Source organism: Eleutherodactylus coqui, chromosome 6, assembly GCF_035609145.1.
Source record: "Eleutherodactylus coqui strain aEleCoq1 chromosome 6, aEleCoq1.hap1, whole genome shotgun sequence".
In the NCBI taxonomy this organism is placed as follows: domain Eukaryota; kingdom Metazoa; phylum Chordata; class Amphibia; order Anura; family Eleutherodactylidae; genus Eleutherodactylus; species Eleutherodactylus coqui.
The window spans coordinates 108,759,457-108,786,140 of NC_089842.1; the positions used below are offsets into that span (position 1 = coordinate 108,759,457).

The 26,684-nt window shown below is 39.1% G+C and overlaps 1 protein-coding gene across 5 annotated transcripts in view; it reads right to left on the reverse strand.

Moving 5' to 3' along the window:
- PRDM16 (PR/SET domain 16) overlaps nt 1–26,684 on the reverse strand; it is a 495,474-nt gene that overhangs the window by 46,556 nt on the left and 422,234 nt on the right. For 4 of the 5 annotated variants that reach the window (XM_066607384.1, XM_066607383.1, XM_066607382.1 and 1 more), the window contains exons 4-5: nt 23,739–23,873; nt 32–134 (exon numbers count right to left, since the gene is read on the reverse strand). In XM_066607384.1, the coding sequence (XP_066463481.1) occupies nt 32–134; nt 23,739–23,873 (238 nt within the window). Of the gene's footprint in view, nt 1–31; nt 135–4,652; nt 4,821–23,738; nt 23,874–26,684 lie in introns of those variants that run through there. The other variant, XM_066607386.1, reaches the window with a different exon arrangement.

A 26,684-nucleotide genomic window follows, 5' to 3' on the forward strand; every position in this document is an offset into this window, starting at 1 on the left:
GAGGTAGGATGCGATAATAGCAGTGGCTTACCTTCAAGATTTGGGGGCATGCTTCCAAGGGAAAAATTCCCTTCCTTCATATAAACCAACAGTTCTTCTCCAGGCTCAATGTCTTTAATAACTTTATAAAAAAGCTGCAGTGAGAACAGACAATGAAAGATTGAGTCAGTAGGAGCTACATCCATATAAACTCAACATCTATTCTGTTTTCTTCAGTTACATAGCTTGCATATATATATATATATATATATATATGCCGATATCTCTCTATATATAGATAAATTTATGTAGATATCTATCTATCTATATATAAATATATATATCAATCTATATCTATATATATAGATATAGATATCTCAATCTATATATATATATATAGATAGATAGATAGATAGATAGATAGATGTAGATATATCTATATATATATATATTCATTTATCGTGTACATTTTTGGATTGGACAAGCAAGAATATTAAAAAAAAGTCAAAAATAATAAAAAATAGACGCATACTCTAGAATTCCTCAGCATGCTTAGATATGGCCAAACATAAAGCGAATCAAAAACACTAATCACGTGCTGGACCTGTAGGTCCTTCTCGCATGGGTTAAAGCAATATGTACAGCTTAAAATTGAGTGTTGAAATTTTTAATGGTTGGGTATACAAGTCAGAGAGATGTGTAGTGAGAAGGAATGCTGGCAAAGCTCGGCTTTGGGCGATATTCCAGTTATGGTGTTAACATAAGAAAAATACCCGCAGCACACCCACTGGATCTTACAGAGCGCAAGTGGAGCTTTCACATTCGATGTGGGAATGGGGTCACCAAATGACTTCAATAATTTCTGTAAATAAATTGTGTTTAAATGGGACAGAGCTGCGATGTATCTGCAGGAAGATAGAGCGCAGGGAAAACAAACAGCATTTTGGCAATGGCACAATCTTCCGAAGGACATTACAGCTCCGGTGTAAGTGGTGCTATACATGTTCCAATGGAATCTTTAGTGGTTTAGTGCATTTGCTCAGTGGCTTAAACTGTGGCAAATCATCTGAGACCCAGATGAGGCTTATAAAACCAACACAGATGATTTTTTTTTTCTCGCTCCCTCTAGGGAAGCTTGTTTCTACACCCTTAAATAAAAGCAGAATTATGACATGAAAGCAAAAAAAATTCTAAACATCAATGACTGTAACATTTATCCCAACCGTAAGAAATAAAAAAATATATAAACACACGTCACACAGTAAAGCTAGGTATTAGATTACACTTCAGCACATGGCGTTATATATTTATAGAGTCATGTTCTATTTTTTTTTAGCTTTTATATCGTAGTTATTTAACATCAACATTTAAATGTTCAATTTAGCATTTTTCTATTTTTTTTCTATTGATATGGATACGGCGATGAAAGTAACAAAGACATCCATATTTTTTTATATGCTGGGATATTTATTGGCCTTGCCAGTGCTGTATTTGCTGTATTTTATGTCTTAGTGAAATAATAAACTGATGTAATTAACACCTTTCACACCTGCTCCCATCATTTGTTGCAGTCACATTTTAAGACAATTTTCTGTAGCGCTTAAAAAGAAAAAAAATTCCAGTAACTGCAAACTGTCAACAACGCTGAGCTATCTGAGGGGTTAATTAAGATCCTCATAACACTGTGAATTTCATAGGTTTCATAGATCTTTTAACCTAATACTCGAAAATGCTGTATAATATCCCTACCAGGTGTGAAGTTAGAACCAAAGCACAGGCTGCGCAGCAGACCAAATGCACTGCGTCTAATCGACTGTACCTCGAAAATGAATGGCTGTGGGCCATTGTTAACCCTTAGAGTACAGGCAATGAAATGGTAAGTAGCATGTGTAAACCCAATAAACACAATCCAAGGGGGAAAAAAAAACATTTTCAGATATAACAGCCAATAAAGGAAAATAAATATTTTTCTTCCCCCCCCCCCCATCTTTTAAACTAAAACCTAATATTGAATGGATAGTTCGTACGACCCTTGGGCTTCAGCCATAACGTTCAACATCTGAAAAATGTAGTACCTATTTGTTTGACTTGACCACACTCAAAACACGTGCTTCGAAAACTTTATATGGAGAACTGTGCAGTTTGTAAAAATAACAAGATCATTCTGTGTCACAAAGAAAAAAAAAGGCAAATAAAGTTAAATGAAAATTGGAAGAGAATTTTTTTAAAAGCTATATTGGTGTTTTTGGGAAATCTTGAGAGTTTTATCTAAGATAAAAAAAGTGCATTAATAGTTTATGGAGGAGGATCATGCGTAAGTCTGGGGTTTCTCAAGCTGTGTTATGTGTCCCCCCAGGGGGATTTTAGTCGGACTCAAGGGGCTACTTCAGTCTGATACATTTTACCCAAAATAGCATTATATACTCTATTAGCCAAGAATAGAATTTTCACTACAAAAGCATTTAAGAATCATTTCAGGATGTTAGTTCCTGCTTAAGGTCTATTTACAAACACTGTGGAGTATATTGTAGGGTCATTTAGGGACCTTCTCAGGCACATGGCTATTTTATATAACAAATAATAAAAAAAATATCATAATTAAAAAGTGCAAACAAATCTTAGGAAATAATTAAAACAGCTAAGAATAAAATATCATCACATCAAATCTCTTCCTTTTACTTGAACACAAGGCATTTCACGTACACACAGCAGATTCTTAAGCCTCCGCACAACCCCATACGGTGCTGGATCTCACAGAATGACGAGCATGGGAAGGGGTTTTATCCAAGTACAAGTATCCATAAAATACATTTTTCAACACAACGCATTTCCTTATTCACTGATCTTGATGTACTGATTGTTATTTTATCATTTTTTTCAAAAATTTCATTCAATTTTACAGGTGAAACTTTATAGATTTTTTAAAAATTTTCTTACGAAAAACTAAAACAAAGAAAACTCTCCAAATGCTAACGCAAAACCTGTAGCTCTATACTGATATTGAAATGAATTGCAGCTCTCTATCCTTCCTGAATAATATTTCAAAGACATCTGTACATGAGTAGGCAGAGATATGCAGAGTCTGATATACAGTCATAGGCTTGTTTTTTAGAATATGATGACAGGAATATTTTTAACGTGCAACTTTCACATTATCAACTGAATGGTCAAATATTTCTAGTGATTCATTTCACTTTTTTCACAAGCCGAGAACTAGTTTTGTGTGTTTGGTGTTCCATATGTTAATCTAAAGTCCACGTTCCTATTCTGTCTTCCACATTTTCAATTCTTTGTATCGAAATTCTAAGGAATTTTAACAAAAACTAAGAAATCAGCAGGATGTTTTTGTAAACTACGAAGATTAGGACTGCAGCCTAAATGCCTTTTCGTATACGTTCAGCACGCTGCAGGGATGCTCATGCCTTAGGTTAAATATGTTGTCACAAATACATGAATTTTGCTACGTTTATATATTTTGAAATAGTCAAGAGCCACTTGCTGATTAAAATGCTGATATGACCTATTTAGATGGGGGTCAAATCATTTTGCTCTCCCCCTCTGCTCAGTAGTTGGACATGTTCCTAAAATGTTCCTGCTCCTGTTTAATGGACATGGAAGATGTCATAGAACAGAACTTTCCCAACTAGAAACAAAATAGCAAAATGCATTTATACTCCAGCCGAATATCTATCTTTGATACTAAATAGCAATCTGCAATGTTTTTTGCAGGTTTCCTTGATTTTCCAACATGTTTAACAATGAATCTACTCAGATACAATAATGTAAGGACTCAATCACTACGTAGCATTTGCTACCGAATCAATTGCATATACAGTGGGCTCTATTTAATTATACGTGACACAATATGAAAAACGTTCACTTAATAAAGCTAAACTCAAATTTACATTTTCCTGTTCACTACAAAATGAAAACGATATCATGTTATTAAGGAATTTTGCTAAAAAAAGCAAAAACAAACAACATAAATAGGATAATTAACGATAATGTAATTAAATCGTTCTGGAAAAAGTGTCGGGTCACTTTAAGAGTAGCTTTAATAAATCTATATTGACCGTATAACTTACACTGCTTATTTAATTGTTGCCAGAAACAAAAACAGCAAATCATATGGGCCCATGCATATAAAAAAAAAATATACTAATATATTTCCAAAATAAATACAGTTCTCTCAGTTTTGTTTTTTTTTTTAAAGAAAAAGGTTACACTATTCCAAAAGCATGTTATTTATTGAGCGTATGACATGGGCCCGATGGCTGTGTCCACTAGGGGGCACTCTCTACTCATACAATATCCTTAGATCCATGCTAAAAGCCTACAGCAGAGCCAAACACTTTCCAGCACGCTCATTTTTAACCATAGCTATTCAACGCAACTTCGGGTTTTTTGTTTTTTTTTACAAATCTTGTGACAAAAATAAATGAATAACTCGCGGACAAGAAAATAAAGACCGAACTTAATAAAAAAGATATTAAAAACGTATAAAATAATAGCAGAATACAGGAACGAGGTGTCCTTATTGGCAGGCAACGTGGAAAGTGTTTTGAAAGTCAATGTTGCAACTTTCCCCCAAGTTCAAGCAGGGAAAAATAAGAGACAGAAAAGGTAATAAAAATGTGCAAAAGTGACAGAACAAACACAAAAACACATCTAACCTTTTTCCTTTGTGTAAGGTGCACCAGTTCAGAGACCTGACTAGTGTCAAGGGCTTTCCAGTCAGCTATTATTGCAGAGTCTGTTGAGTTCGTTGCAAACACCATCCTTCATGCATTAGTGACACACACAAGGAACAGTGTGTGTGTGTGTCTGTAAATGTGTGTGTGTATGTGTGTGCCAGGCCTGAAGATAGTCCCTGAACTATCCTACCCTTTTGCATCATCACTTTATCTCTCTGAGGTGGGGTTTCATTGCAGATTATCCTACTCTCTCAATGGTCTGAGATCCAAGACTCAGACACTCCCCCTAATCTCATCTCTCCAGAGACCCTGCCTACATTATGTCTGTATCAGAGGCTACAACAAGCTGCAAATCAAGAGAGGAAAGAGAGGGGTTTTTTTTTTCTTCCTTTCAAACACAATCCAAGTTTTCAAACTGTTGATGCATTTTTGCATTCTTCTGCAAACTAGAGAGAATTTATTGAAAGGACTGCAGTGCAACGTCTAGCCTTCAGATAAAGTTGTTTGCTTATATTTTGTATTAAGAGAAGTGTCCTCTAACAAAGTGGGTACTTCAAAAAAATCTTATGTCTAGCAGAAATAAAATAAAAAATATACAAAAATAATAATAATAATATTTAATTTTTTTTTACATTTCCTTCAAAAATAGGCAAAATGTAAAAAAAAAATGAAATGTGTTTTAGGATTTAAAGAGGATAAAATAAAGAAATATATTTACAGTACATTGTGTAAACATAATAAATTACAGTTGCAGAAAACATTGCATTGTGATATTTTACTTGTATTTAATTTATAGAAAAATTGTCCAACACACTACAGGCAATTCTAGGTTTGCATAAAGGTGGGCAGAGAGGTCTACGTGCATAAACATCATATATATATATATATATATATATATATATATATATGGATATCTATCTATCTATCTATATATATACATATATATAGATAGATAGATATATATCTATATATATAGATATAGATAGATATATACCGATCTATATCTATATATATAGATCTCTCTCTCTCTCTCTCTCTCTATATATATATATATAGTGTATATTATATACATGCACACGCAATATATAGATGACCCCAATTTGTTACAAAACCATGAATTAAGCTTTGGAAACAGGGAGCGATTATTTTTGTCTGATAGCTCAACTATAGCAATAGCTATTCATGCTATATAAGATGTATATATTTTTATAGGTCTCCCCTGTAAAATTGAATCTCCATTTGTACAGTTAATTTAGAAAGCTGAAAGCTTAAATGATTTGCAAATAAAAACTAAAAACAGAATAAATATTGAACAGATAGGTTTGGTTAATATGATTTTGCGGTTTCTGGGATATAGTAGCTATGAGTGAAGGTAGCAAAACACATTGTTTTATTGGCGTAATATAACTTCATTCAATTCAGTGCAGTGATAAAGAGATCGGAAATGGTATTCTGTTATCTGAGGATTTCCCGTATCACCTGTCATCTGAACAAACAAAGAAAGGGCTTTAAACGTTAATTGATTATTTAGGTCTGAAAATGCCCCATATGTTTGCCCAAGCACTTTCCAGAATCAGGTTTTTTTGTAACCCAGTACTGCAGGGCTAATGCCTAGCTGTGTTTCACAGATGTAGATTACGACGTCTCGTGTGGAACAATAAACTCGCCTCTGTGTAAACTCCCCACGATTAGCCACTGGATGGTAGAAAATTGTGTGTGTGTGTGCGTGTGTGTGGTGGTGGTGGGGGGGGGGGGGGGTAGGTGGGTTGGGGGAGGCGTGAATCAGTGCTAAACAAATTGCACCTTATGGCCAAACATGTCATTACATTGATTTGAGAATGATAAGATGTCAATAGTAATGGAAAAAGAAGATTAAAAAAAAGTTGGGATGAATACATTAAAGTGCAGGGAGAAATTATAACACTGATAAAACAACATTTCTACGTAAACGTATATTTTTTACATTTTTTTTCAGTTGGCCTGAAACAAAGAAAGATGACACATAGTAATAATTAGACGCCATGTAAAACCTCACTTGTTATATGAAGCTCACGTTAAGGCCCAAATTTGATACTTTCCACCTAGAATTACAACTCGGCCCAGAACCTGTATAATTCAATCATTTCTATATTTTTCTTTTAGTTCCAGCAAAAATCACAAATGTATCCAGCAGAATCCTGAAATCATCCTGAAATAGGATGATTTGTAACACAAAAGGAAAATGAAGCTATACAATTATAGATGAGGGGCTTATAGTCTGGGATCCAAATTAATGCCAACCACAAATAGGACTTTTTTCACTTCTTCCAGCTATGAACTACTAGTTTTATAGATAGTTTGTTTTCTAGAGTCGTCTATTATACTTTATTCATAACTTATTTTTGTAGACACCGCAAGCCCAAGGTCTCTGCAACTTTTTTATTATTCTGCAGGCATCCAGATAGAATTCACACCCTCACACTACAAGCTGAACATGGAGATTGAATTGCTCATAACAAAAGGCTCACTTCCTGTCAGCCGATGTGGCGAGGGGTCCAGACATCTGGGCACAAGACTGGCCCGTTCCTCCATCCCAGGTCTGGACAGAGAGAGGAAGAGGTGGAGGAGGCTGCTCCCAGGGTCCTCATGTACTTTCCTTTGTTTTAATTACTAGGAACAAAAATGTGGATTTTCTTCAGGGCTGATGGGGAAAGCTTGTGCTTGACGGTTTAACAATCGCTTGCATTGTGTTTTCCAGGCAATACTAGTGTAAGTTATTTGTATTGTCTGCTAGGCCAAAAGAGCCATTGTAAAGCAATGACTTCACAGGAGCTATTGTAAATATGATTATGATCTTGGCGCTCGCACTATCAACTGTTGTATTTACTGCCCCATGATGTAAGTGATGTTCCGGTAACTTCCATATTAACTCTTTTGTTCTAGGATGTTCTACTTGCATCCAAGGAGGTTAGAAATGTATGAAATAATGGCCACATTAAAAATAGAAGTTGTCTGCATATTGTGGAAGCAGATGGTTTGTGGGCTTGACTAAAAGTTCAATAAGAAGAAACTTTTTGAGTTTTGATCTGGACCACTAAATCACTGCCCCTGTGCAGTACAAGTGTTTTTGGGATGAAAAAAATGCTAAAAGGGTTGTCCCAACTGAATGACCTCTTACCAGAAGGAGGTGGGTCTGAGGCATGGCTGCTCTAACCACAAGGAGGGGAAACTGTGTGATCTCTGTAATACTATATGTCATCCCCTAGGCTTTGGTCAGATGAGAATTTTTTTGCACACAAATTGCCGCTCCCGTGTGAAAAAACTGTGTGAACATAGTTAAAGGCGCAATCTAGACTCGCGCATAATTTGCTCGTGGTGTGTGTCGCATGTTAATTCAGCTCCCATAGGAGTCGATGGGAACTTCTGCGCAAAACGCACCAAAGATAGGTCAGCTCCTATCTTTTCTCACAGCACGCACCTTAGATGTGTGCACTGTAGCCACACATGTCCTATCTTTTGCAGGTGCGAGTGTTTTGCACATCTAAAAATCATTCATGTGAACGCTTTAATAGGATACCATTGGTTCTAATAGACGCAATCTGTTTGCGCAGCTCTTTGTGTGCAAAAAAACGCTCATCTGACCAAGGCCTTATTAAATGAGCAATCATGCAATATGTGGTTATATCGAGTCTGCCAGAGGGGAGTTGCTCTTGGTAGTATCTTTCTGTTTTGGCTCATTGAGGTGGATCCTAAATGGTGGACCTCCTCCATGATTTATATAATCCTTAATAGGAAATATGAAAAGCAGCCGTCCAATTAGGACAAAGGCAAAGTCAAATTTCCGTTTTGTATAATGTGAGAAAATTACGTAAAAACTAGAGATGAGCGAACGTACTCGGATAGGCACTACTCGTCCGAGTAATGTGCTTTATCCGAGTACCGCTGTACTCGTGCTCAAAGATTCGGGGCGCTCCGCTGCTGACAGGTGAGTCGCAGCGGGGAGCGGGGCAGAGCGGGCGGGAGAGAAGGAGAGAAAGATCTCCCCTCCGTTCCTCCCCGCTCTCCCCTGCAGCTCCCCGCTCCGCAGCGCGTCCCGAATCTTGCAGCACGAGTACAGCGGTACTCGGATAAGGCACATTACTCGGACGAGTAGTGCTTATCCGAGTACGTTCGCTCATCTCTAGTAAAAACATAATTAATTTTGATTTTGTAAAGTAATGCAAAATATGGGCACAGAGGTGTCGTGTGAAGTTCCTGGGCCCCAATGCAAGACCTCTAATGGAACCACCGCCTCCATGCACCCCTAAAACATGATATTTGAATAGTGACAATAAGCAAAAAGCCCAACTTGTTTTTGCACAGGTAATAGTAGCACAATGACTTTGTACTACATATATACTTACAATGAGAGCCTGGTTATACACCAAGGAGAAAACCTTCCATGCAGCCAGTGACAACACACAGAAAACCTCACACGTATGGCTCACGATTACACCTGGGCACAGTGTGAAATTCATATAGTAAAAGTGAAAGCAGAGCTTAGTGACAAGCGGTTGCAAGGGCGAGTGGGTGCTGTTTTGGTAAAACTGAGGTCATACAATGTATCTTGAACGGTGGGAACATTTCTGCTGTGTAGGACTTCCTGACAAGTCTTGTTGAACTTCATCTACTTTAAATGTAACAAATAATGGACTTTATAACAAAAAAAAGCATTCTCATGCATTAAAACTTTGTACAACTATATCAATACAATGATCACTCTATGGCTGCATTCACACGAACATATATTGGCTCGGTTTTCACGCCAAGCCGATATACGTCATCCTCATCTGCAGGGGGGGGGGGATGAAAGAGCCAGGAGCAGGAACTGAGCTCCCGCCCCCTCTCTGCCTCCTCTCCACCCCTCTGCACTATTTGCAGTGAAAGGAGGTGGGGTGGGGCTAAGTTTCGGGAATTAGCCCTGCCCCCATCCCGCCTCTCCCCATTGCAAATAGTGCAGAGGGGCAGAGAGGAGGCGGAGAGGGGGCGGGAGCTCAGTTCCTGCTCCTGGCTCTTCCAGCCTCCCCCCCTGCAGATGAGGACGACGTATATCGGCTTGGCGTGAAAACCGAGCCGATATATGTTCGTGTGAATCCAGCTTAATGGTCTTTTTTTGCCCAGGTCTGAAAATACAGTAAGACAACCACTGTGTCTAGAGATAAGAAGACTTCACCATTAGAATAGAAGGGATTCTTTATTGTAAAAGCAGGGACACTGTGGATTTCTTTGATACAGAATGATGTGAATGTATCTTCAAAGACCAAAACTAGCCAGAGACTGTAGCAGAGAGTGTTCTTTCGAAGACCAGCCGAGACTAGTCAAGAATCAAAAATCAATCACACGTATTTACGTCTTTTTGGAAACCAATGAGCATTATATGGGAGGACAAAATGTTAAAAGAAGCAAGAGCCAGTCAACATTTGGTGGAAGGAGCATGCTGAACAAGTGCACCGCTCCCTGCAAGTTGTTGGCTAGTCGTCAAAAGACAACGATTACCTGCTTACACCAGGCGATAATTAATCAATCAGCCACTATTTTTAGGTGAGCTGAAACTAGATAACTAGGGAATTAATTCCTGCTTGTCACCCGGTTGGTGGTTGTGTTGCTTACATTCGCTCTATCGAGTGACTAGTTGGGCAACAGTGTCCTGTAAAAAGCCACCCTCAGGATATGGGTGAGAATTTGAACTCTGAAACCCGAACAGCAGAACAAAGCATCAATGATTTTGTTTTTTAAGCTCAGTCTGCATATGAGACCGCACCTGGTACTTCAAATTAGCCATGTACAGACCAGCTTGGAAAGACATTGCTTGGGCAATGGGGCTCCAGTAAGTGCTGCTTCCTCTTCTAACTGGTGATTTTAGGACCCCCATGTATCACACCTTGATGGCCTATCTGAAACATAGATGTACTTATGAAAGATCCTTTACAACTTAGGCATTTCAAGACTGTTTTACAGAAGCCAATGATCAGGCATGAAAGTTCTTCTGATTGATCATCATCCAATCTGAATATACTGGCAATTGGCCACCAAACAAACAAGGGCACATTTGTCAACCACAATCGCCAGCAAGCATTTAAAAATAATTTCTGCACTGGCACGCAGGTCTTCTGCTGTGGGAATCCGCACGTGCCGTGGACATGAGGCCTTAGTATGGGGATGAACAATTGTAGTAATGATTGTTCATCTCCATTCCACCAGTGTGCAAAGTAGAGAAAGCCCCGACTGACATTCTGTTATGTCGATCACTGTGAATTGGACCATGTGAAAGGGCATTCAGTCTATTCATTCATCAAGCACTGACCTACGGTACAAAAATAGTGCTTGAAGAAATGAATGGAAAAGATGAAGAAACTTACCACCAACTACAAATGGATGGATGCAACTAACATCACAACAGACATCCAGAACCAGCCTTGGTTGTGTTCAGCCTACATGAGTGCATGGGGTGCATCACTCGCCCCTGCTGAAGGGAACACCCCATAAGGTACAGGACATGGACTTGCAATGACCACAAGTCTAAATATTAATTGTACCAGAGTTTTTATTTATATGTATAGCACATGACTATATTGTTTTATGCAGTGTATGGTGGTATTTAGTTAGCCATTGTGTGACACTGAACACTGCATTGGATGGGGTTTGTGGCACTGTATATTACTGTTATTTAAACATCTGAATGGAAGTGCCATTGTGTGGTAGTTATTTCAGCACCATACTGTATGGTACGTATGCTATGCTTATTGATATACTACAGTATATAGCAGTACACCATATGGGGAGGGCAACCAACAGAAGCTACTGCACAGGGATGATGCAGCATAAGGCCACCCCGAACACGAGGAAGCTTGGAGACTCAAACAAAAACTTCCAACAGAAACTTTACCCATATGGTAATCTTTACTTTTTATGAAGACCTGAGATATCCAGAAGTTATACTGTAGAATGGAACAATTGGCATTTGCCATCTGTGCCTGCTATACATTCAATATCATTGATGCAATGTACTGCAGCCTACGAAGTTTGGGCACAGGTTTTTGCAGACAGGGCATTTTTGTCTACCTGTTAATGACTAATTAGTTAAAGCAGCTAATTAGAATATGACTTTACCTTTGAGTATCACACATATTGTTTTTCCACGCCACAGTGGAAACAGTCAAGTAAGTGGCTCCAAGTTCCCCTTTATACTGGGGTAACAGCTGTCATAACCACAGGGCTCGTGTGATGTATTCACAGGTCTAATAGAGCCAGCTCACCACAAACCCACAGGTAGCTCAGTAAACAAGCTGAACCCCAGCACAAAGTAATAACTACATGCTCAATGTAAAATAAGCAATATGTGTACAGTATATCTATTGACTATATGAAAGTGAAAGACAATGTATACTCTCACGGTGTGTCCTGGAACATCCTTTACTGGGCGACCTGATGACTGAACGTAATTATAATACATTTCAATTATACTCTACACAGACGTAAAACACTACACCCCACATGGCTGACCACTGGACGTGGCCAGAATACAGGACACTATAACCTCCAGCATGACCTAACCACTATATCGGACCATAATATAATTGTGTGATACTGTATGCATAGAACACTACAACCTCCAACACGGCCAATCACTGGACAGGATACATATGTATTATACTTTATATATAGGACACTACAACCTCCCAATATGAATGACCGCTGGATATAATAGTGATACAATTCTATTATACTTTATATATAGGACACTACAACCTCCCAATATGACCAGAATTCTATAGTCTGTGCAGCATAAAGGCCCGAGCCTTGTCACTAGCATGCATCTCTCCGCCAGACTTCCTCAACAACTTCTTCTACGTTCAGGGGCAGATTAGCTTCCTGAATGTGTGAATGTACATTTAGAAATACTTTCTTGGTCTGGCTTCTAATAATCCGCCCTTTCTGATTACTCTGAAAATAACAGCAAGACGAATAATCTTCCGAAGGTGATAGCATCTTTTCAAAATCATGTTTCTCGCTGCTTACTGATCGGCAAGTACAGGGTGGGCCATGGAAAAGTAGCCCGGCTCCGCATTTTTATGAAAGCTGTCTAAAAGAAAATCTATCATTTTTCCCATAGCAATCAATTACAAAGCAGCTTTTATTTTACCTCAGCAGTATAAGAAATGAAAGCTGTGATGTGATTGGTTGCTATGGGCAAAAAAAGACAGATTTTACTTTTAGAGTGCGTTCACACGCAGCAGAATTGCTACGGATCTGCATCAAGATTTGCACCCCTGTTGCGAATTTTGACAGATACTTAAAGTGCTGCTCGCTACCTGTACCTGGAATTGCTTCCGCATCACATGATTTTGGTCAGGTGAGGCAGAAGTGCGCTCAATAGCGCTTCCGGGTGCAGGCAATAAGCGGTGCTTTCTTAATTATCTCAACTTGCTGCTGTTAATGGTGTCTTCCCACAATTTAAAATAGCTTCATATCCACTCTGTCCTTCCTGGTTGCTGCTGACCAGGACATGTGACTGCTGCAGCCAATCTCTTGCCGCAACAGTGACCTTCTACAGCCAGTGATTGGCTGCAGAAGTTACATGTCCTGGTCAGCACCAACCAGGAAGGACAGAGTGGTCGTGAAGCTTTTTTAAGTAATGGCAAAACTCCTTTAAGTAATCGCTGAAAGGCTGAAATAAGCAGCGGGTTCGCAACTGAATCCACGTCAAAATCCACACTGCATCTTTTTGATGCAGAAATGCTGCAGATTTTGTGTAAATGTACCCTTAGTCAGCTTTCAAAAGACTGTGGTGCTGGGCTACTTTTTCATGACCCATCTTGTATATTTGACATTTGTTAAATGAACCTTTTTTTGTATCAATGTACCATGTACAATAATGATCAGACTATTGTTCAAGACAAACACTACGTGGAAAATGTGATAACTCACATCAGTGTTCGTTCTATACGTCACTGCGCATGAATCCTCTTTCTGTATTGCTATACACTGGCTTAGGTCTATTTCCTGCACACAGTATATTATACTCTATGCATAGAACATTATACCTCCCAACACGTCGACCACAGTTATATCTATACACAAAACACTACAGCTGAAAACATGACCAGAATGCTTTCTATTATACTGCACATATAGAACATACCTCCCAACTTATGAACAATCTAAAGAGGGACAATTCTTTTGGTGCACTACACACACTGTGGCACGAGTTTCCACATTAGACCACCCCCTTTCAATGTTAAACCACGCCATTTTTCTCCTCTTACAGTTATAATGTCCCTTATTATACCCCGTCACAGTACTAATATATCTCTAAATAATATTCAGATACCAGTTCTACACAACGATAAGGATTACAGTGCACTTATCTCCAGTGATTGGCAGTACCAGAACCACGTTTTCTGCATGGATACATTACCAAAACCAAACTTACATGAATGACGGAAAATAGCCAGGGTGTCATGAGCTGCGATTGTTTTTTTCCTTTATAGTCATGGTCAGGGTATTGCGGATATTGCTTGAAAAATCATCATGCAATATTAATCCAGGGAAGTTGCCATCCTCATAAGGGTAGAACTACAAGTCCAAACAGTCCCTTTATCTATCTATCTCAAATCTATCTCTCTTTCTCATATCTATCTCAAATCTATCTATCCATCTCATATCTATCCATCTCATATCTATCTATCTCATATCTATCTATCTCTTTCTCATATCTATCTATTTCATATCTATATCTATTTCATATCTATCTAACTTTCTCATATCTATATATCTATCTCATATCTATCTATATATCCCATATCTATCTATTTCAAATCTATCTATCTCTCTAATATCTATCTATCTATCTATCTATCTATCTATCTCATATCCATCTCATATCTATCTAACTATCTATCTATCTCATATCTGTCTATTTCAAATCTATCTATCTCATATCTATCTATCTATCTATCTATCTATCTCTCTCATATCTATCTCTCTCATATCTATCTATCTATCTCATATCTATCTCTCTCATATCTATCTATCTATCTCATATCTATCTATCTATCTATCTATCTATCTCATATCTGTCTATTTCAAATCTATCTATCTCATATCTATCTCATATCAATCTATCTATCTATCTTTCTCATATCTATCTATCTAGCTCATATCTATCTATCTATCTTATATCTATCTGTCTATATCATATCTGGCTATTTCATATCTATCCATCTCATATCTATTTATCTATCTGAGAAAAAAATATATACTTGGCAGGATGAGTTAGTGCAAAATAGCAGCGAGGCTTTTTTATTCTTCCATACCGTGTGGAACAGTTGCATTTCGACCTCCACAGTCTTTTTCAAGCTTATTTATCTGTCTATCTATCTCATATCTATCTATCTATCTATCTATCTATCTATCTATCTATCTCATATCTATCTATCTATCTATCTATCTATCTATCTATCTATCTATCTCATATCTATCTATTTATCTATATCATATCTGTCTGCCTCATATCTATCTATCTATCTCATATATATCTATCTCATATTTATCTATTTATCTATCTCATATCTGTCTGTCTGCATCATATCTATCTGTCTCATATCTATGTATCTGAGAAAAAAATAAATACTTTGCAGCATGAGTTGGTGCAAAATAGCAGCAAGGCTTTTTTATTCTCCCATAACTTGTGGAACATCTATATTTTGACCTTCACAGTCTTTTTCAAGCTTATCTATCTATCTATCTATCTATCATATCTCTCTCATATCTATCTATCTATCTATCTATCTATCTATCTATCTATCTATCTATCTATCTATCTATCTCTCATATCTATCTATCTTTCTATTTCTCTCTCTCATATCTATCTATCTATCTATCTATCTTTCATATCTATCTCTCTCTCTCATATCTATCTATCTATCTCTCATATCTATCTATCTATCTTTCTATTTCTCTCTCTCATATCTATCTATCTCATATCTATCTATATGTCTCTCTCATATCTACCTATCTATCTCATATCTATTTATCTCATATCTATCTATCTATCTATCTCTTATCTATCTATCTATCTATCTCATATCTATCTATCTCATATCTATCTATCTCATATCTATTTATCTCATATCTATCTATCTATCTATCTCTTATCTATCTATCTATCTAGCTATCTCATATCTATCTATCTATCTCCTATCTATCTATCTATCTATCTATCTATCTATCTATCTATCTATCTATCTATCTATCTATCTATCTCCTATCTATCTATCTATCTATCTATCTATCTATCTATCTCTTATCTATCTATCTATCTATCTAGCTATCTCATATCTATCTATCTATCTCCTATCTATCTATCTATCTATCTATCTATCTATCTATCTATCTATCTCCTAGATTCTCTATTCACTATACCTTGATTACTCTCTGCTGACATCTGTTTCCATTCCAAAAAGGGTTGAAGATAAATCTGTCTCTTTCCCAAAGTCTCGCTGGCACTCCAGGATAATATCCTGACACCCAAGACACCTTTCAATGATACATAATTGAGTGTGGATGACCTTTCAATCTTGTGTTAAAAATAAGATGAAATGCTTTTTACCACCCTGGTGATAATTGCAAATAAAAGCAATTTACATTATCCCTATTCATATTAGGCCGCAGATTGTCATAATCAGCTGCCTAGGGGGATAAAGTGCATCTCGTGACCTTGAAGTTCTTACTATGGATCGTTCCTTTCATGTGTCCGAAGCTTGTGGTTATCAATCACTATTGTCTGCCTCTCATTACACACAGGGACCTCTTTTGTTTAACCAGCTGGGATGACCTCAGAGCTTCCATGGCTTCAATGGATGTAGAGAACATCCTGGGCAGCTCCGTGACATATCTGTCATATAGTCTTTTTTTCTTCTTGGCCTCACACATCTCGTTACTGCTATTCTTAGGTATGTATTTTATTCTCATTATGGCTCTTAGTCACTGGTGATGAATAGAAGCAAATGTCCTTGATTGCCTAGATGTTGTCATAATTGGCAGCTATGAAGAAGAACATGGAAAATCAGAAGAAGGACATGACAGTGGGGCAGTCAAGTAGGGAGAATATTTTTACACAGGTACAAAGTGGCCTAGTTGGATCAAATGGGCCTGATAAGGGATCCAAATATAAACAGGAGACACTACGTTCTGGTAGAGTCTGGTTGTAGGTTGTCTATATGCTCAGAGTTATGTCTGCAGAACATTTACTTTATATTATACCATTCAATTACTGTTTTTAATGTTTACACTGTTTTCTTTCATTGCAATTTGGTGGTTAGGCTGCCGTTTAACCCCTTAGATACCATTGTCAGTAGAGATACCAATATGTTTATATGAAAGGTGAGGGCTTGACAAAGGCCACCAGGTCTCCAGGTCTTCCATAGGTATGTAATGTATCTATTACAGCATACCAAAGTATGCTTTCTAAAGCATTATGTCAGCGATCAAGCATTATGTAAGAGACTACGGGCTTCCCCAGTGAGATTTTTTTTAAAGTTAATTTAAGTTTGTTTTTTTTTTGTTTATTTGGAAGCACCATTAAATCCAGGGCACTGTGCATATGAAAATATTCAGTAAATTGGATGTATTTAAAAAATTCCCCCCAGAATAGATTAAAAATATTTTTTTAAATTAAAAACACTTAATTTTTTTAAAATGCAAAACATAGATAGATAGATGGTACTGAAGTATAGTAAAAAGACCAGTACCAGTGTTTTTGATGACGCAATGCGCAACTTACTAATATAATATAGTGAAAGGAATTGGAGTTGGTCACAGGTCCTATACCAGCAGAGCTGGACAGCAGCCATGTGCTTACAGGACCTGTGATGATGTCACCGCCATGTGATCAGTCACCAGGGCTCTGAGCTTCACCCCTGATCACATCATCACAGATCCTGTAAGCAGATGGCTGCTTTCAGACTCTGCATGTTTTAGGACCTGTGATAACATCACCATCATATGATCAGGAGTGGTGCTCAGAGCCCAGGTGACTGATCACATGACGGTGACATCATCACATGTAACTCCCACAGTCACTCACAGTCAGGTGGTCATTAGTATTTTGATAACAAATAAATTGAACGGAACCTGTCAGCATATTTGAGCTCCATAAACAACGCTGTGGGGTTTAAAGGTAAGGGTACAGGGGTTAAGGGTAACTATTTTTTATACTCACCAGATCCCCCATTCCAGTGTTGTGCCCCTAAGAAATCACCATGTGCATACAGCTGACTCTTTTTAGAAGGCTATGTGCATTGCTGACTTTTTAGAGTAACAGCGCTGAAACAGGGGACCCGGTAAGTATAAAAAGCAGATCATTAGACTTCCTGTTCCCTTACCTTTGAGCACCATATCATAGCTTATGGGGCTTAATGGTGGAGACAGGTTCCCTTTAAACTCTAAAGCCAATTTTTTTTTACAAAAGTTGAACAATATATGTACTTGAAGCAGCTGATGTATAAGATTAAAACTGAAAGTGAAAAAATGGGCCTCTACCTGAATTTAAAGAAGACTAAAGTTATGACAACTACAAAAAATGGCCAAATTCAAATCAAAATTCGACTCGACAATGAGGTCATAGAATGCGTACAAGACTTCATCTTCCTTGGCTTAAAAATTGACCAGGCTGGAGAACCTTTGCCAGAGATAAAACGTAGGATAGCATTGGGGCGAAGCGCGATGCTAAACATGGACAAAATCTGGAAAAGTAGGGATATCAGTATAGCAACTTAACACAGGATAGTGCAAACCATCGTATTCCCCAGAGCCGTGTATGGATATGAAAGGTGGACTGCGAAAAAAGCTGATAGAAGGAGGACTGATGTGTTTAAGCCGTGGTGGTGGCAAAAGCTGCTGTGTACACCCTGGATGGTGAGAGTAACAAACAGAGAAGTCCTGAATCGTATAAGACCCGATAAATCACTGGAGGGGAAGATGATCGGACTCAGACTCATGTATTTTGGCCATGTAATGGGAGCAGAGTTGCTAGAAAAATCTAAAATGCTTGGACAGATCAGTGGCAAAAGAAGACCTGGCCGCCAAAGAACACGATGGCCGATACTGTCAGAGCTGAGAGATGGCATGGATATCACACAACTAAAAGAAGCAGTGCAAAACCAAAAAACTTGGAGAGAGGGAGCCTTTAGGCCTCATGTCCACTAGGAAATTCGGGCCCGCGCGGATTCTCCGTGCAGAATCCCGCAGCAGGTCCCTCCTTTCCCGCGGACATGAGGCCTGAAAAATGATTTAACTCACCTGTCCAGACGCTGAGGGTTCCCGTCCGTCGTGGCTGGATCTTCTTTCCCTCTGCCCGGCGGATGTGCTCGGCACGCCGGCAGCGTGCCACGCACATGTGCTGTGCACTCTTTTTTTTTTTTGAACTCCTGCTCTCCCGCGCTCCCGCGCCGGAGAGCAGAAATTTAGCTGCAGGTGTACTGCGGGACTGGACAGCTTCCATAGGCTTCTATGGAGGCCTGTGGGAGACCCGCAGAAAATGGAGCATGCTGCGGGTGTTTTCCCGCACGTGAGATCCGCGCGGCAGGGAAAATTGACATCCGCAGGTATTTACTTACCTGCGGGTCTCCAATACATCTCTATGGCTTTGGAAAACATGTGCGGGACACCCGTGCGAATTTCCTAAATCTATTTGTCCAGTGGACATGAGGCCTTTGGGTCACCGAGGGTCATGAATGCTTTTATTCAGCAAAAGTACTGAATATAAAAATACTATATGAATTTGGCATCTCCAGGATCATTCTGACTTATAGAATAAAGTTAGCATATTATTTATACACATGGTAAATAGAGTAAAAAAGAAAAGGAAAAAGTAGAACAATAGTGGAATTGCAGTTTTTTCCCATTCCCTTCTCCTAAAAGTTAATAAAAGTCAATCAAAGTAGCTCAAAATAATGCCAATAAAAACTACAACTTATCCCACAAAAAACAAACCCTCATGCAGCTTTGTTGATGGAAAAATAAAAAAATGTTTTAGCTCCTAGAATGTATCAAGAAAAAAAGAAAAAACAAAGTTACTCAGTCCTGATGACCCCAAAAGGCCTATAGTGGTTGATAGAGGGGGAACATGTATATTAAGCTACAACAAAACTTCTGGGGGAGCTGTACATTATATGGACCACCTACTAATTTCATTGGGAACTATATAATGTCTTGTTCCTCCTGTGGTGGCACTGCAGGGAAACTGAATGCTTTCTGCTGGAAGTGATTAACTTATCGCTGATGTACCCCTCTAACATCATCCACTGAGACAATATTTTGCCAATAGTGCAAAAAGCCCTTGCCTTATGTTGCTTCTACCTCTTTTTTGCCTTCCTCTGGATCAACAGGGAAGAGGAATAGGCAGAACTGGATAAATATATGTCTTTTTTTGGCGTAACATACTATGTTACACATGCCAGCATTATTTTCCCTACCACCTTATTACTTTATTCACTCTGTTCTGCTTAGATGTATGGCCCTGCAGTAGTACTCAGGGCCTTCGGCCACTCTTTACTCTGCCCTGTCCTTCTCCAACAGGTGCTCCCCCAACCCATTCTACACAGGCAGAAGCTACCAAAGTCCATCAGTCCTGACTGTACATAGGCCTACTACTCTGCACACTCACAGAAGGTCCTTCAAGCACTACACACAACCAGTACTGTATCCATAACTCAGGCAGTAACTTTGGCTACCTTTTTTTGCCCTCTCCTGCCTCCTCCTCTCAGCTTTATAATGCACTGCTAAGAACCACAAAGCTTGCCAGTACATCAGTTTTGGGCTCTGTATGAGTGATATAAGCCTCCTCCTCCTGCAAACTGGTGGTCGGAAAGCCATGTTTCCTGGTTCCGAGCAACATAGACAGGGTCTGGTGGTGCTACTGTGTACAATGAACTGCTGGCCATCATTTATTGTACACAAGACAGGCACGCAGTAAAATAGGGGCCACGGTAGAGACAATAACAAGCATAAGGCCCCTAATAATACTGTAAAGGGGAATGAGGGGTACCCCCTTACAATTCAGTTACATTTAACCATGGTACAGACAGAATGTTTTTTTTTTTTTTTTTTACAAGTTCAAATGCAAGTTCACTTACTGCCCGTTAGTCAAAGTGGTGTCAGGAACTCAGAAGTATGTTTCCAGGACAGGGAGTACATTATCAACCGTCTCCCTTCTTGTATTCAACAATCTGCAATTTCTTGACCGGCAGTGGTTGGGAAGGAACGCTACATTAATATTCGCATATCACTTGAGGAAAGATTTCATGAAATGATCTTGCATATTTGAACGTTCTTTTATTTGTTCAGTGACGGAGAGTTGATTTACACTCCAGTAAAGCATGAACCTACTGTAGATCGTAAAATACAGATTTCCCAAAGTGTGAACTGTGTCTCGCAGGGACCCTCTAATTCTCTGTTAGAGTTTTTGTTTTTGAATTGGCACCAGGACAGCCATTATGTAATTTTCTATTAAATACTAGAACTATATTTTCTTAAATATCAATTTAGTTATTTTATGCAAAATGTATTTCTTCAATTCGCCCCATCAATTTGGCTCGTAAGAACCTCCACTGCTGTTCCCAGACAAAGGGAAACTTATTTCAGGGCTCGGACAAACTACTATCTATCCATCACTGTCAGCTCTACACTACAACTGTCTTCTGTTCTTACTGGAGATGAGGAGGGGGGTCTACATTAATCTGCATTCAGCCAGAAACCAGGATCTATGATTGTGGTCAGTGCTGTTGCAGATTTGCAATAAGGAACAGGGTCTCCGGGTCAGGTGAGTCTGACCACAGCAGATATTTGGTAGGCACCTTGTTTGTATAACAGGACTGAAAAGGTAAAACCCTCAGTCTCCATAGATTTTTGCAGAGCCACGTTTGGACGTATTTCTTTGTGAAAGTCTTGTGATGGGAACACATTTGTCCCAAAATCTAAGTCCTTGAGATTTTCCTTAGTTATATTTTTTAAAGCTGGTTGTTGGAGAGAACTGATATTACTGCCTTTTTAGCAACCTACCTTCTGAAACTTTTGCAGTGATCCATCACCCATCTCCATATTGTCTAATGTGCCATGCAGAAGTTTGAAATAGCTGGATAACTCCTTACCCCTATGACGGCCATATTGGATGTTAACCACCATTAACCAGATCGAATAGAGATTTCGGTTGGTGCTAATACCTTTCCCCATATATCACACTAAAGCATGATTTCCTGGAGTGCTCCATTCTTTGTCACCTCTGTGAGGTGGTAGAAAAGTTACGGTCCACCTGCTACTTACTTAGCACTTGTAGCATTACTAGTAAAGGGAATGAAATTGAGGCGAAAGGGAATCAGGTAGTTGCCAAAATTCAAAACATGTGATCAGCACCAACAAGTCAAGAGCAGACCAAGTAAATTGGGTTTAATAAAATTCTATAATCAGAACTAAATAACTAAATCTGCCCCTGATAAAAGTCACTAACAGTAACAAATTCTACCTATAATATATAAAATGTGTTTATGAAAAAGTAAAAAAAGGTTCTTGACTGTTCTAAACATTTTTTCTAGCCTGCGCCTGCATGCATCCATCAGTGACAGCTGATTGAGAATATACATACAAATTAAAGGGCTACTTGCTATTTTTAATATAAAATGTTAAAAACTCAGCAGGTCATTCCCTGAATGGGGGTATTTTTATTTTGTTTCCCATAAGGGCTTCGTGATTGTATTGTACGTGACCAGGGACCATTTGCCAGTCATTTGCTGTAGCTGGTAATTACGTGTGTGATTGGGTCAGTGTGCCTTTTAATGGCACTTGAGGTTTTAATCAATGTGATTGAGTCTTCTGACTGTGGATCTGGTAAGAAAATTTTTTTTACAATCCTTCTTGGTGTCAAAACACTTCGATGACCAGTGTGACATAAAATACAGTCACAATACAAATTATGGTGGACGAGGTTCTACCTGGCTGAAACCATGATGGGCAACCCGGTTAAATACCTCGAGGGGGAAGATGTGAAGAATAAGTGCACTAGTATTATATTATGAACTATGATGTCTATGTGAAGTGGTCACTTCATTGCGAGTTCAGTTAACTTACCACTGGCTCAACTATTTGCAGCTGAGCTGCAACCTCCATCATCGTTATCAGTGGAACAAAACTAACTGGCTAGAGTTCCTATCAAATGAGCTGCCCTTCCTGTAAGTAACATTTGCAGAATATATTGTGCCTGTTCAACGAAATTGAAAAAATGCCCCAAAACAAACACACTTGGATTCCAGTTTCTTCCTAAAATCCGAAAACATTACTAAGAAATTGGCCCCAGTGTGTGTGAGGAATAAGAAAATTAGATTTCGAGCCCCACTGGGGACAAGGACTGATGTAAGTGAATGCAATCCATGGAATAGTTTGATGATATATAAGGTATGAGAAATAAATATCTGATGGAAATAGAAAGAACCAACCAAGTAAACATCTGTAGTTAGTATGCTATAGCTAGATGGTTATAAGAACAATACTGGCAAACGTTCTCAGACTGGAGTCAGTGACCTGGTCATGGTGCCCACCTTATGAAGATAACTTGGAAGGATTACTCTTGGGAAATCAACTCTTGACAGGTTTCAGTGAGACGTGAGAAGATACTATTGGTGGAGACCACTGAGCTCAGACTCTCTCCAATTTTCTTCCCAAATTTGCTGTTGTGCAGTAGGATAATTATGTTGGGAGATTGCCAGGCTCAAAATGTCAGGCTTTGTCATAAAGTAATATGGCCCCTTTAATTTAGTAATCAGCAGGGGTCCAAGCAGGACTTCAACTTTAATGTAAGCAAGCTAGGTGTGGAGAACTGTACTTTGAATGAACAATGGGCCACTCTACTAGTAGATTCAGACAAGATCCAAAGTCTTGGTTGGGTGGAAGGGGCAGAGGGACCTGTGAACCTCTGTTAGGTGCTAGACCCTTGGACACTGCCGAATTGTTTGTCATATCACTCAGTAAAAAGAAGAATCAATTGATGCATCCTACCTGGTCATTCTGATAACAGACTGCTAAATTTTGTTCATCGCAGGAGCAAGCCATTCGGATAAACTTAAGCCAGCTCCCTGATGCTGATTGGCTGTTTTCAATGCACATCTTTTCTTCTTCCAATTCTTCAGAGACCTGGAATAAGGAAGCATTGGAGAATGTGTTATAGACTGTGGCATTGACAAATCTCAATGTATCTAGATCAACATATGTAGCATATATAGTACATTGCTCTTTAACTTCACAGCGGCTTACAAGAGAAAAAGTTCTCAGCTGGTCAGGATGGGCCATCAGAGACATAGGAACATTTTTACCATAAGCTAACCCTGCATTCAGGGGCAGGACAACCCTCTTGGTGACCAAGTCAGGAGTTTCAGAATGCAGCCTCCCATATGCAAATAGAGGTGGATGACAGCACTTAAAACAATTTTACCAATCATTTATAAGTATAAAATGAAACGGGACCTGCTCATAAATATGGGTTACTGTCACTTTAAATTGCTGTTGCATTACCATATTTTGTACACTGTGGTGGTAAATGTCAGCTATTTTATAGATCTTTTTTGTTAGACAGGTTTACAGAGCATCTGGATAGGTCTTAATCCAGCCATTGTCAGGGTGCATGGGAATGAAGAGCAATTTGTGGCCTTTGCCCGCATTGCTAGCAGCAAAAAAATTACAGTAGACAATTGTATCACTGTGAAGCCGTAGTGTGTGCAGTCCGAGGAGCTTCCCTCTATGTAATGCTTAGATGAGAAGTTCACAGCATGACTAACCACAGTGACTGCACTGCAGAAGATACATGTCGTGCTCAGGTACTCCCAGTACTTTACACCGTCTTTCATTGGTCCCTGTGCACATTCTGTGGGTTTTACATCGTCCCAGAATCTTGCTAAAGCATACACTGTAGATCTACCATTACTCAGCCTACAGCGATACACTGGGAAATTGTATGAAGAGCAAGTATATATATATATAATTCCATTTCCTCCCTTTCCGTCGGGGCAGCTGTAGGGAAGTCCTAATGCCTGCAGCCTTCTTATCAGGTGGAGGTAGACAGAGGCGTTTTATGACATCCTGTTCTGCTCATCCACAGAAGGTACAAATTGCAACCTGATTTCTACAAATTGATCAGGTGGATTTCAGTTAATTGCCTCCTTTCACATTGCTATTTAGGGGCCCCATACGTATAGTAGTAGAGCAACAAGGCAAAGCAGCCTCAATGTCCTGTAAGGGCGTATGCAGACAAGCCGATGCACCAAAACGCTCATTACAACCTATTTGCACATGAACGAGGCAGATTTCCGCACGGCTGTGCATAGTATTGTACATTTTGAGCACGCAGGGCTAGTACACATGCATGTGTGACACACCCTTTCCGTGGATTAAAAGGCTAATTAGCCTAATGAGGTCCAAATGTGTTTTTTTCATATGGGGGATTAATCCATAGTGCCGTTCTCTCTTTCCCTGCTCTGGGGATCCCCAAGGGATATCCCCATAGCGAAGAGAGAGTGGGTAGGGCTAGAGAGAGTGGACAGGGCTATAGGGCTTCTCACAGAGATTCCCTATGGCAAATATAGAGAGGGGGGCTAGAGGGGTGTTGCTAGAGGGTGGATCCCTCTAGCCCCGCCCCCTCCTCCCACGTTCTCGAGGAAGGCCTTGGTGAAAGCCCTGTAACCCCACTCGCCCACTCTCTTCCTGCTATAGGGAAATCCCTTGGGGAGAGAGGTAGGGGGAATTGCCCGCAGAAGCATATTTTAAACGTCCAGTTGTAAATTCCTGTTAGTTCCGTAGGGATTAACGGAACCCTCGGGAAGTCCGCTCATCCACGCGGGGACTAACTGGAGTTTACAGTGGAACATTTAAAATGTGCTTCTGGGCAGCGGGTTTTAAATGTCCTGCAGTAAGCAGCGGGGAATCTTCTTTTTCCTGTTCTTATAGGAGTCAATGGAAACTCCTGCACATCGCGCACCAAAGATAGGTCAGGTCTTTCTTTACACACAAAAATGTGTTGAAGAAAGCCCAAGCGTTGGTTTACGCATGTCTTTTTTTTCCTCAAAAACACTGGGGCAGATTTACTGTTCCAAATTACACTTTTCTGGTGATAATTGTGCCAGAAAATTATCGTACTTGATTTGCGCCACATTTACTACTTTTTAGACACTTTTTCTGACTTGTCTGAAAAGTGGGAGTGGCTTTGTGGCAAAGGGGGCTTGGCCTAAATTACACACACACACACAAAAAACTATGGCAAATTGTGCCAAAATTTTGCTGCAAGTGTTTGAGTAAACTAAGCCAACTAATGGGTGGTAGAAACTTAGACTTGACAGTATTCATGAACTTAACAGAATCATGAGTCACTGGGATGAAAGTGGCACATTTTAAGACTGTCTCTCTTTTTTTTTATTGTCCAACTTCTACATAGATGTGGCCCAATGTGTTCTCTCACTACTGTTGCGATTTGGCATCCATGGCTTGGTCTTCAAATCTTAGTATGCTCTATGTAATGGCATTTTTTGATGGCTTCCCATAGGAAAGTAATGCATGTTTGTGTAGAAATGGTCCTCAAAAAACACAAGTCTAAAAGACCACATTAGGGGCCTTGTAAATGTGTGAGATTGTAGATTGTCTAGCAATTCCAGAATAGACTTGCTGGACTACTGGATGGCAGAGCAGAGGACTTCTCCCGCATATACTACTAAGTTGTTAAGAGCACCTCACATTGAGAATGAAGGAAGGAAACATTTGCTATTTTGACAACACCGCTTTTCTTCCACGATTCAAGGCAGATTACATTAAACTGTGCATTACCACCAAAAATAGCTGCCTAAATTTCCCTTTAAAAATATCATATTGTTAACGTTTGGAATAGAATTATCCATGCGGGAATTTCTGATTTCTGAAAGGGAAGACACATTAGGAGAAAGCGCAGCTGATTTTTACCTG